Here is a 13,761-nt window from a genome sequence, read left to right as displayed (position 1 = left end):
ATAAATTAAAAGAATACATACGATAAAATACATATACTAATATTATCTGCGTTTTTTGAATTATTTGCCTTTAAGATAACGACAACAAATTTGTTAATTGTTCAAATAAGAAAACAATGCTTGAGTTTAAAATACTTCCTAGTCTGCTGTGGTCAATTCTGTTGTGTTTCTACTTGGCTCTATGAAACTCTGTGTAATCTCAGGGTGAGAACTCATTATTTAGGGTGTTGCACTTCCTTTAGAGTTTAACAACTCTGTAGTGTAATCAAATCTGTGTATATTCCTCAGCCACCCAGTTCCCAATCTGATTTACTATGTCAACGCTCTCCTGTCTTCTGCTGCAGTCAGTGCTGTGCAGTACACCCACTGCTAGTGGCTCTGTTGTGGAGATGGTAATTTCTGGCACAGACCCATAGTGGAAGTCTCTGGTGGGAGCCCGTAGGTCAGAGCCAGCCCCAGTGTGGAGGTGCGTGGCACTTTACCCAGCTCTCCCAGAGCTGTCCCAGCCCAGGTCCTTGCTTCCTGCAAATCTGGCAAAGGGCTGGCTCTGCAGATGTGCACAGTATGCTTTCAAGTCACCTCACCAGGAATCCCTGTGGAACATTAGCACACAAATCAACAGGGCTAACTCTATGTATGAATGAGTGAGTGAAATCCTGACTACAAAGGTCCACAGAAGCATCCCTCACATGTGAGGATGGGAGAATCTGCCACTGAGTTATCTTTGTGTCTCCACTGAGATCCCTGGCCAGGTACTTTCTAAATACCCAAATTCTAACAGACATTTCAATAAAATCTTGCAATCTTGCAGATGTTGATTAGTAGGCATCTCTAAAGTTCATCTAGTGCAATCCCTCTCAGTGAAGGACTGTTGCCAACACTGGATCCAGTCAGCCACGGCCATCTAGCTGTCTTGAACACTACCAAGGAGAATCTGCAGCCTCTCTAGGCAACCTGTTTCAGTGCTGCAGTGCCCTCCTGGTAAAGACTTTCCCCCTACCTTCTATGTTCAACAGCAATTTCTGGCCATATCCCCCTTATTAGATCACCTGATATAACAAGGAATTCATCTTGGTAACTGCTTGTCCTCTGTCACCTTTGTAACTGCCCTTCAAATAGCTGCAGGCTGCTCTTAGGTCTCCCCTCGGTTTCCTCTTCTCTAGGCTGACTGAGTTCAGCTCTCTCAGCTCACCTCATTCACATGCTATGCATACCTTCTAAACTTGAACTTCATGGAACTTCAGGTAAAGAAATGGGAAAGAAATTGAAAGCACTGACTTATGAAGGGAAGTGTTATTTAAGGAAAAATACACTGAATATTCTGTGTTTTATAGATTAAAAAATATACAGTTAAATATAATTTCTTTGGCATCTTTCATTTACATTTAAAAACTAGGAAATTAATTTTAATCATGCTTGCAAAACTAAACTTACAGTCCTGAAAATAACTATTCACTTTTTTTCATGCGGTTCTGGTTGTTCAAAAAGCAGTGTCAAATGCAAGAGAAATATCACTAGGTTTTAGATTTAAGGAGTCACTTAAAAATATGCTCCAGATTCTACTTTCCATATGTAAAGACAGCATTACCTCCACTGGAGGCAAAGGGCCAAACTGTCGGAGGGTGAAAATCATTCTAGTATCAATAACGCCAGCCAGGTGGTCCTATGTGAAATCTTCAGCTATTTCCATGGAATTTTTATAAATCAGTGGGTTCCACTTGGAAAAATCACACTGAGCAGGGACTCAGGAGCTGAAACCCAGGAGTCATGGTAAGAGCTATGTAGCCATTGTTATATTTATATAAATACAGGAAACAGTCTAATAAATCTTGGTCTGAAGGAGTACAGCAGTTCCTTCTCTTAATATTTCACCATTGAGACCTGATTTAAATGCTGGCTTAATTAATCACTTGGGAAGAGAAATATCTTTGGGAAGGGGAAGAAATGAACTCATGAACTCAAAATACTAAAGAATCAACTCTCCGAGATCTCCACAAAATACAAACTCACCCTGCAGATTAAATTTTACATTTTTTTATTTCTACAGTCTGGTCTGAAAATGTCAGTTTCCATCAACACCTTGGGGATTTAAGCTCATTTAACCAATACAACATGAACATCCGATTTCCATCTGCTTAGAAAGTTTCCTTCAGTCTCCAGTACGAATACAGATTCTCATTGCTTAACATTACCCTGACGAGTATATTGAGCATGCGTGAGCTGACAGCCAGTTCAGGAATCACTTAGTTTAGTTTTGCCTGAGTTATGCCCTGGTTCCTGACTGCTTATTGGAAACATACTGAGAACTTGATTGATTGACTGACTGATCGTTAATATGGAAAATTTAAAGCAGAATATATTTCTCTCTTGGTTTACATCTATGTTGTAACAGGAAGTGCGTTGTGTACAAATTAAAATCTGATGCCTGTTTTGGGAGGATCACTCAAAAGAAAATTTATGTTTTGCTGTGACTCAAGTGAATTCCTTCTGAAAACAAAGACAAATGAGAAGCAAAAACATTTCAAGCTTCTATGTCATCCATCGATCCAAGATTGCTTGGTTTCTTTCTGGCTCTGTCTATGTCTCAAAAGCTTTTTAAGTAAATCTTGAGGTCAATATTGATATATATAGAAGGACAAAAAACTATGGATTTATCAGTAAACTAATAAAGTCCAGGAAATTAACTTTGAAACTTCAACTCAATTTGTTTTGAATTAAAAGGCTGAACCCTGAATTTCAATTCCTAGTTAATTATTGTGACAGATGTGATAAGTTTAGATCTAGAGTTCTTATTTAAGAAAGAAAAGGACCCTAATCATTTGTTTTCTGCTTCACTTACATGTTTCCCAGTCATTACAGCTGGTTGCCTCACAAAAGTTTTACTGACAAAGTGGCTTGCTGAACACTATGCACCTTTTACAAACATAGGTAATTTCGTTTATTTTCCATTGTATACCATTGCCAGATACAAGGCAAAAAAATCAAGTAGCAGTGAGGTAATTTCCATTCCCCATTTCTTTCTTCCCATTCCTCAACCATGATCACATCCCATGTAACACACACTTAATTTTCATCTTTGCCCTCAGTAATGAATTTGTAGCCCAAAACTTGATCTCGTTCAGTCAGTTTGTCAAGTCTCAACATAAGCTAGAATTATTGCCTTATTGAAGACAAGGGTTTGGCTTAGCTGATGGTAAGAATCTGGTTCTCTGTGCTTACGGCTTTTGAAGATGAATTTAGGATTAGCATGTTTAGAAATGAATATTTCTTGTCATTGAACTGTGTAACCAGATGATAAAAGACTCAAAGCAACTATGAAAGATTTTAAAATATATTTCAGAAAATGTGAATTAATAATTAATTTGAATTTTTTGAAATAATTTTATATAGGAATTGCAAAACAGAAATCTGACCACACATGCTCATATACATATATTAATGTCAACATACACATTTTCCAGGATGAGGATGGGCTGCAAAATGGAGAGGTTTAAATTATAAAGATGTATCAAGTGTAAACTAATATGTTCTGACATTTCTCAGAATATCTACTCTCTTGGTAAACTCAGCAGAGACACTGCGCTGGCTCCAAGAAGGTGAGAGATATGCAAATTTACATAATACACACTCCTTAATAAATTTTTAAATTTTAATATACAAGACCAAACAGAATATGCTGAATTTTACCTGCAAAGGCTTTGTAATCCACCAAGTCAAACATTACAATAGCTACTGCTGACCAGGTAACAATCAGAGCAACAACAAGAAGCCATGCTGCTGGTGAGCTGAATGTTGTCACGAGGTCTTCCGTAACTGATTTCTTGCCCACTTTCATGGATGATGAGGGAATGGATCCGTTCTTACCATCTATTATCGTCGTGGTTGTAGTCATACGTCCTAGGCAAATAGTCAAAGCAGAGGAAATAGAATGTAACACTTGGAGCCTAAAAATCAAGAATATGAATGTTGTTTTGAAACCCTTCTGTACTCAGAATATTTAAAATAAATGTAAATATTGCATTATTAAAGACAGGTTCCTGTGCTTTCTGGAAGGAGTTTTTCCTAAACCAGGGCCACTTTTAGTAAAGTTAATCTGGAGGCACACGTGGTAAAATAGCCGTGACTGGCCTTTTTGATTATAATATGACATTTTTTAGTCTGCCATGAATAGCTTCAGACCTAGGAGAGTGACTGACGAAAGCATAAAATAGTATTAGTCTCCAAAGGACTGTCTTGTTACGGGCTGTAGGCCAGATTCTCAGGTGATGTGACTAAGCGTACTTCCATTGACTCTAATGGAGCTAATGCATCTATGCCACTCAAGGTTTTGCTGGACTTCTGCTCTCAATGCCAATAGGAATGTATATACTCCGTTTCATCTAACAGAAACACAAATTATTTTCAGCTCCAGTATCCTTATAAGTTGCCAAGAAGCTTGTAGCTGATTTTTAAATACCTGTGTTTGTGGCATTTTTATTTAATGCAATAATCTGCTAAGAACCAAGAGTTACAGGGCCAAAGCAGACTTAATTCCAGAGTACAGCTTTGGTACTGGAAAGGTGGTAGGAAGGTGAGTACATACATTAGCCAATTAAACAGCTGACACACACATGAACTGTAAAATGATTAGTTAACAGTACTGACTTAATCTACTTCTTCCAAGAAATATTAATTCAGGACACAAACAAAAACAATAGTAACTGAAACCTGACAACATTTGAAAATTCTCATGTTAGCCTTTCTCACAAAAGAAAGTGATAATCTAAACAATCTTGGTTGGTATTTGTTTTCCAGGATATACAATAACAATAGTAAAAATATTCATAACTCTGCAATCAACATCAGTAGAAGAGGACAGTACCTCCACTTAGCTTAGTTTACAATATTTGCTTATAAGCTACTGTCAAAATATTAAAAGATACGATACATATGTTCCTGGACTGGTTGATGTTGCTAACTCTCATAAATTAATGTCAGTGATTTCAGGGACTCTTTGCCACAGAGACCTCAAGTTTCAAGGAATCGGGTGATGACTTTGCTCATACCTTTGCTTCTTCCCTGAGATCACCCATATTCTGTCACAGCTGATACAACCTATAAAGCTGATAATTTTCTAGGATGATGGAGGTAAGGAAAGTGTCAGAGCTGCCCTATACAAAGATAAATAGGTTTGTTTTCACTTTTCACACAGAAAATTGTAAATATGCCATTGCAAACTTGTCAGTAGAGCTGATGTATAAGGCTGGTGAAGACTTTCAGACATTTTCCATCACAACATGTACATGGCCTCTGTTTAAGAATCACTATATTGATATTCTTAAAGAAATGAATGAAGAATTAGATGCTTGATATTACCCATAAGTACATACATTGATCTCTGAAAAAAAAGAAGATGGTATAACAAGTCTTATAATCGTCATGCTAATTAATATTTATTTTGTTTCTTTTTCTGTAGAAAGTGAGAAGAATATTCTAAAGTGATACTGAAATGTCCTTTATGTATCTCATGTACATCTGTAGAACAGGGAAGGACAATTCTGGTATCAGAGTTTCCCTAACCCTTAATCTATCATATCCTTAGTGTTCCAATTCAGACCCCAAATTATTCTACATTTCTTTTGTTTATTACCTAGTGCATTGCATTTGTGTGTACTTCCTTTAGCTCTGCCTTTTAAGTTTGCTTCTGCACAAGCATCCTGACACTGAGCAGTGCCTTGCTTCAAGCCCCAGGAAGCTGCTCTGCTAAACAGCAGTGTTGTGTAAACAGGACAAGATTGGCATATTGCATGGTTTTTGTTACTTATTTGAAATGTAGGTGTATTTATAGAATGTTTATTCCGCTTCTGAGTAATGTCTATCTGCTAAGATAGAATTTATGCTCTTTTTTTAAAATATATTATAAAACTATCACTGCTTCCATTTCTCCAAACATAAATTTTGAATCAAACATTTCACAGCAGGAGGAAAAAATTGCCAAGTGACAACTAGCAATAAAGATCACTTTCCTAAAGTCAAATTCAGAATCAATAGCATTTTGTTATCCTACTGCATACAAAATGCAAGTGATTTGTGCATGCAACAGGTCATAAATGACACATTATGCATTTTTTTCCCTTGGGGATATCAGTCAGAGTTTATGATGCGTAAGAGAGAATAGAAAGTACTGTCTCATCTTGACAAATCTGATTAGTATCACAGCATATCTCCAAGGACATAGTAATGGCAGATATTTGCACAGTTATAATACAAGCAATTAAAACTCTATGTATGTATATAGATATAGGCATATATAGATAATTACCACTCAAAGGATCATTCCTCTAGGTCTGTTGCTATGTAAAAATAGTTCCTTCCTATTTAGTATACCGAACTTTTAAAATTCAGACTGCTCTGTACCTTCTTGGCTGAAGAAAATAGTTTCCCACAATTTATCAATCTGAGCAATGCTGCAGAGACAAAGCTCAAGTGTGCTAGAAGGTTATCTATAGCATGCTTTTGGCTGCTGATGTAGCCAAGTCAGATTTCCCCTTAAAAACTCAGGATGTCATACAACAAAGTCACTACTGTTACATTTATTGAAGTGGGAATGAACAGCTATTGATGCAAATTTGCCTGGAAGTCAAGCTAAGAAACATGTTGTTACACTGCGAGAGGTTCGCGATGCAGATGCTTGCAGTATGATTCAGCTGCCTAAGAAAGGTCTCCAGGGTTGTTATAGGTGCTTTATGGTATCAGAGACATCCTCACAGGACTGGCAAGCATCATCCATAGGACAGTAACTTCTGAACTTCCTGGAGAAACTCAGACAGGATGCCCTAAACCACCAAAAATAGAAATTAGATTTTTACGTCCCTAGCTACTAATATAAACAAAATTGGCTGGAGGAGTTTATTTGAGGACTCCTGAGGAAGATTGTTTGCTGCTACATAATCTCATGTGAGGTGGATTGTGTATTGATACCATTGCAATTTCACGACTTGAAGAAGAGGCAATAACACCAAGATGACTGCCCTCTCCCCTACAACCACAACCACTCTGTTATTGCAGTACCCATGGTGCTATCCTAATGCTTTTCTCTGCCCGCTCCCTGCTGTGCAGTGCCCAGTTGTTGTGTGTATTTTTGTCCATCTCCTACCAGTGTTAACCTCCTCCCCAAACCTACAGTGTTGCTATTTACAGAGCTAGACCAGTAGAGAAAGAAGGGACCTACACATGGGCAATGTTTCCATCAATTCAGCCAGCTGCAATTCTCCTCTTTCTCAAAAACGCGCCAAAGTTAAGCAGAGCTCCAGCCCAAGAGGTCAGTGAGGCTTCAGTTGCCCGGTGGGGGAATGAGAAAGACAGGCATTTTTGGTGCTTTGAAATCACCTGATGAGGCCTATCAATTTTTACTTGCAAAATTGACAGGGATCCTTCAGCAACAGGTTAAAATCAGACTCCTGGACTTGTCCCAGATGTTCTTGCCGCCCATATAATACACACTTTCTCTCCCAAGACAAATTTCACTGTCTGTATGACAGTCAACCAGAATTCAAGTCCATTTACTTTAGTATACTTAGATGAACATTGCAGTGGGTCAGGAGATTCATGAGCAGATCAGTTGTCCCTCCTTTGGGGGAGGCAACATTCATTGTGGGAGTGGAGGGTGAAGCTGAAGGCTGTTAGAATTTCAGCCATCCAGTTTTAATCCACAGCCACATGTCTACTTGAGCCTCCTGGCACTTTGGGTTGTGATTTGTATTGATTCTCAATGAGGATTGGAACTTAAAAAAGTTGTATCTACACGTCTATAAAAAGATCACTCTGGGGATATATACCTCTGACTCCGCATCACAATTTCTCATGCACACAGAACTGCCCCATCAGGTCAAAAATGTCACCTTTACATCAACAGATTGATTTGATAAATTCCAAACAGCTCAAACTCTGAGATTCTTACTATTCCTCTGGTTTCAGGGTTGTCACTTAGGATACAACCTGAAGACCCATAGAGTCTCACAGGTATAAATAAACCTTGACAATTAGTGACAACTTTGAGGAGAACACTGTGCAACTTTTAGAGTCCAGGGTGAGCTTGTAGTCCTGGCAGCTCAGCTAAAATACCCTTTGTATTTGTGAGCTGAGCTCCTAAGGCATAAAAAACATAGGAGTCCATGGTTAAGGATGGACACTCGATTTTGCAGTTCAGCAGCTATACCTCCCACTACCCCAGAAGCAAAATAAAAAAATAAAAAAAAAGCAAAACAAACAAAAAAATACCCCTACTGCATTTAGACTCATGCAAATGTAAAATGGTAATTTTCTGTATTTATGTTATTTCATAGTTATTTTATGTATTACAGTCTTTGTTCTGCCAACAGCACACACACACAAAAAAAAATCAAGTAAAATATTTAATGTGAAATGTCTTTTTAAAGCTGGGTATATTAAAAGCAGAGGGCTAGTCATGCTACTAAAAAAAAAAAAAGAGGTTGTTCCCTTTTAAATAATAATATTGTTGCTAGGGCAATTCAGTTGGGATGTGAGAAACCTCAGTGCAGTCTGCTCTAAATGAGAGAGCTGGTAGATTTTGACTTGTCTGTTCCACTCCCCAGATGAACACTCCAATAAATAGGCTATAGAGTATTCTGGATTCAGGTCATTAATGGCTCCTGTTCGACCTATTCCACTTCATTTGGAATATTTAAATACTAATTAAGGGAGCAGAAAAGAGAAAGAATGACTGTATAAATCGACACTGTATATTAAGCATCGGCTTGGGCCTTGGGCTTTAACCTGGTGACCTTATCAATCTACCACTGTTGCGATCAGACAGGCAGGAGTCTCAGCCTATGGTAAGGAGGGTACCTCCGGGAGAAGAGCACAAGGGATTAGAACCCTTCAGTGAAGGACTGGGCAATAGATATGCAATAACCTGCTGCATTTTTTCAGGACCAGCGTATCACCTTTGGTGAGTCCACAGACCTCTACAGCTCTCACCGTAATTACTCTTTTCCCATGTGGGGAAAATGCTTTTTACCACTAGAAAAGATTATTCCTATGCCTGTTGTTCAGGTGATACTGATGCCTGACTATGGAGTTGTTCTCTTTTAATTTCTCTGCTGGGGTTTCTGCACCCTTGATCTATACAAGTGGAAAGGAAAAGGCAGATTTTCTGCTCTGGTTAATATTTAGCGGTTTGCAGTAGAATAACAGTGGCAATATTCTTTCCCAAAGTGGTCTAATGACTTTTTCTTCATTGTAAGCATGTAGCCAATTTCCCAGCCCTTCCATAGGCACTGGGAGTTCCCCTCTTCACTGGACTCATGCCTTTTGTCTCCCTTCTACATTTATGTGAGAACAAAATGCTGAGCAGAGAGAAGAGAGAACCTTAGAACTGTTCACCATCTCCACCATCTTACCTGCCCAGCACCAGAGGCCAAGAGGTACAGGTAGTGGACGGTGAGTAACAGAGAGCAGAACAGCTCAGAGAAAGAAGAGCAAGAGGAATCCAGCTGGGAAAAACCTTTTTCGCTCCTCCAAATGTTGATAAAGCATATGATGACAGTGGATTTAAAGCCACTTATTATGGAGGATCTGTAGTGCTGGTAACCTTCAATAGGTTAGGAACCTAGTTAGATGCACTAATATGGATCATATTTTCTATTGGACATACATGGTAATATAAAGGCAAGACTCTTCCTAACACTGTTAGAGGGGCAGATGGAAACAGGGAAAGAAAACTTAAATAGGTAAATTCATCTTATCTTTGAAATCCCCTCTCTCTCACCATTATCTGCATCAGGGTCTGTGAGTAGGGCAGTGATCTACAGTTCAGCCCAGAAATGGGTGGTGGGCACCTAGAGTAGGTCTTCTGAGTATGAACAAACTTCTGCAAGCTGTTACACAGAAATGTGTCAATTTTACAGTTAATTTATTTAGAGCTGCAGCATAAATCTTCTCTTGAGATGGCTGACATTCAGCTATTTCTTTTCTTTTGTATCGTATTACATCCCTGTTCATATGAATGAATGAGTGCAACTGGAATAACTAAAAGTGAATAATATATAAAAGGAGTTTCACAACCAATACCAGAATTTACAGACTGCTGAATTCATCGCACAGAGTACTGAAGTGTTGCTACACAGTTTATGTAATTAAAGTGCAAAGAGAGAAACCTCTCAATGCATATCATGTATACATTCGCAAACTTAAAGGTAGTATTTCTACAGATTAGAGGCTTAGAAAGCTGTGACTGGTACTGCCTGTGAGGGAACATTTGCAGATTTATTGGTGAATGATAGTTATAAAAATGTAATATTCTTTATGAAACGTGGAAAATAGGGTTGGGGATTATGCGGCAACCAATTCTACATGACAAAAGAAATAGAAGAGAGATTATGGAATATGAAGAGGATGGTGCATGAAAATTAACTGAACAATTGAATTCATAAAAGGCACTTATAATTACATGAGGTGCTGTGTACTTTTTTAATTTCCTTTTCTGTTACTATATCTGTATTGGTTTTATTTTTGATCAATGGAGAGCATCTGATAATTTAAAGAACTAAATTGTATTAATCTTTCCTATTCATTCTGCAAGAAATTATGTACACCAGTCTTTTGATCACATCGATTTCAATAAGAAGTTTGTAGAATAAAAGATACATCCTGTCAAGCCATTCCATTATCTAGTTCAAAGAAAGTGTGTACTTCATACGGTATCAGTAAATAATACTAATAGCAGTACTACTACTAATAAATACTATGAGGTGAAAACCAGAAGTTTTTAATGCTGTATTCTGAGGTGTGATATATATTTTGGGATCGTAATAATGACTGTTTCTCAGGATACAGTGCACGGTTATGTGCTATGTGGGAAAAAAAAAAAAACACACACAAAAAAAGTGAAGAAAATAGTTTAACTAAGACTAATTAAAAAACCTCCATAACTCTATGAACAGAAAATTACTTTCCAGTGATGTATGGCCAGATTATGATAGGGACTGGGCAACTGCACGAAGGAAAAAAGGACTTTTGAATACAAAGACAAAATCTCTGACTCAGGAATTTTCTTTATTTCATATCCCTAAATGCTGAGCAAGTATTCTGGCAGGGCAGGGGTTAAGCATTTAATGCCTGAACTTATACTTTTTTCTCAGTCAGTGGCTGCTGATGAAGACAAGATAACACACCAGCTGGACCAATCCTCTGACATGTTGGTTGTTCTCTCTTGCTGACATTATTTTCATCAAATAAATATCAAAGTCAAAAAAATGTCCATTTTAAACAGTATCTTATGTCCATTATTACTTCTCCACTGCTCTTTATTTGCATTTCTACTTGTACAGAAACAGGATCATTTCACTTTAAGAACCTGCTGCTTATACCCTACTTGCAGTCATAATTCTTCCATTGTGGTATTACAACCATTTCCATGTCAATCTATTGTGAGGATTAAGATGATTCTAAATGGGAGGGAGCAACAAGAGAAAATGAACTTTTAAGAAACAAATCTACTGTTTTTATGCAAATGTCCTTTATAGTAAAAAAAAGAAATAGAAACTTTATGAGAGGATTTTTTTTCCACATAGAACAATTTTTCAAAACCTGCTGTGAGATGCTAGTGAGTCTCAATAAAAGAAATATGAAAAACTCAGAAACTAAGCTCCAATGTTTTTAAATAAGTTCCTTACTATATTTTGCTCTTTCTTATATAATACATCATATACCTGGTATAAATCATTTTTTGAAATAATTAATCAGCTGAAGCACAGCAGTTCTTCATCCCACTCCAAGAATACCAAACCAAAATGCTTCAAAACCTCATGTTTTCCATCTAGCTACAATTAATGGAATGCACGTATCTGATTTTTGTTTTTTTCTGAGGACAGCTGCGAAGATTATTTTAAAGATACTTTTGTGTATACATAAAAGATTGTTTGAATCTCATGTAACAAGTTGGCATACGTGGTTAACTCCTTGCTATGCAGATTCAAAGGATGGATTTAGACTATTGCTGTACGCAAGGAGTCAGAATCCCCTGAAACAACCTAGTCTTCACCCCCAGGGGAGCCCTCCCAATCAAAGGTACAAATCTAAGTAGCAGCAATTAAGGATGATTTGTCTAGAAAAGCTGAATGCATGGAATGGGATAGTAGGGAAGTCAGTCTTCTACAGCTGGGAAATTCAATTTTCTCTAGCAATGGGTGTAACTGAGAAAGAAGATTTTGAGAAGGAATAAGAATATATAACTGAGAAAAGTGCTCTGCTCCAGACAGATTTCCCCTGCAGAGAAGAGTGGGAAGAAAAAATCTTACCAAACACTAACACCTGCCCCCCTCATCCCCACCCCACCCCCCCCAAAAAAAAACCCAAAACAAAACAAAAAAGCCTCGATGCTTGTGAACCTAATAGGCAACATCTGCATTTTGGGGAGTGAATCATTGAATCCTGTTGAAGAAATACTAATACTAGCTACTACTTGTTCTGGAATAGGTCAATATATGAACTGTAGTATTCGACAAATTACCTATGAAGAAAAGGAATTTTACCTCTTTGTACATGTCTCGAAGCAAGCTGAGATCTTCAAGGAGGGGAAGTAGAAACCAGTTTCAGTCAGACTCCAATTACACTGTGTTTTAAAATACGATCAGCAGTAAAATAAGTTAACTCTCTCTCAGCTAACATACTTCTAACCTTGGACTTCAGAGAGCCCAGTTAGGTCAGCAGATGTCTGCAGGATTTAGGAGCCCACATACCATTGCATATTCATATCAGAAGAGTCCTACATCACTTGAAAAGTTGAACTTCAGGGATTTAGAGTCAAATTTCCATCTTTCCTTACATGTTTGAATTTCATAATCTAGTAGGGCATTAGTCTATACTTCAAATTAAGTGGAAGAAAATTTGTCTCATATACCTTTGCAAGGAGGTATAAAAAATGCCTTCATGTCGTTCCAAAACTGCTTATAAAGAACATTATGCTGATACGACCTTTAACCTTCTGTCTCTGCATAGTTGTTTCTTGTGTGCGTTTGTATTTCAAAGACCTTTTACATCATTTTGATCACTCAAGTACAACAGACACAGAAGGGATTACTGGTTAGTTAGTAGTTAAAAGATCTCCTGTACTGTTGAGCCAGCTGAAATATTCTTATATGACTGATTGTATTGTGAGCCTCTCTGCAATAATTCATACCTGAAATGACTTTAGAAACAAAAGTAAGGGAAGCCCTAAGGACCAGGTTTAAAAGATAGCAGGTTTCACTGGGAAATTTTATAGATCGTTTTACTTACAGCTATGTCACTCTGCGTAGTAATTTCTTGAGAACTTAGAAGACCACAGGGGTTAACAATAATCAACACAGAATAAATTACTTCTATAAAATCAAAACTACAGGAGGCAGAGTTGATAAGAACAAGAAAAATGCCATTTACTGCACTTTAAACCAGCAACCAAGCATGGTAAAAGAACATTGAGCTGATCCCTTTTCAAAAGGCAGCAAGCTTCACATTTTCATGATCTGGAAGTTGGATGTACATTTTTTTCTCTTTGAAATAACTCTTCAGTTTGATATGTTTTTGCATTTTCTTTTAGAAACGTTCAAAAATCAAACATTTCATTTCCATCTTCTCAGAATGTAGATGAGATAAGACTGTAATTGAATTCTGAACATGCAATAATAATCTATCAGCACACTGAAAAATGCAGTTTGTTTGGTTCCACACCTGATTTTTTTTATTAAACAGTAATGACATCTCCCCTTCTTTGGAAACAAA

At 37.5% G+C, this 13,761-nt stretch overlaps 1 protein-coding gene across 1 annotated transcript in view; it reads right to left on the bottom strand.

The window, feature by feature from the left end:
• Positions 1-13,761, bottom strand: part of TRDN (triadin) — a 140,680-nt gene that overhangs the window by 106,457 nt on the left and 20,462 nt on the right. Inside the window, exon 2 of the mRNA XM_009883240.1 lies at positions 3,688-3,897. Coding sequence (XP_009881542.1) covers positions 3,688-3,897 — 210 coding nt within the window. The remainder of the gene's footprint in view (positions 1-3,687; positions 3,898-13,761) is intronic.

The sequence above is a fragment of the Charadrius vociferus genome, unplaced genomic scaffold (assembly GCF_000708025.1).
Source record: "Charadrius vociferus isolate BGI_N301 unplaced genomic scaffold, ASM70802v2 scaffold230, whole genome shotgun sequence".
Taxonomy (NCBI): domain Eukaryota; kingdom Metazoa; phylum Chordata; class Aves; order Charadriiformes; family Charadriidae; genus Charadrius; species Charadrius vociferus.
Note: the sequence above shows the minus strand (reverse complement) of the source record. Positions and strands in the feature narration are given on the sequence as shown.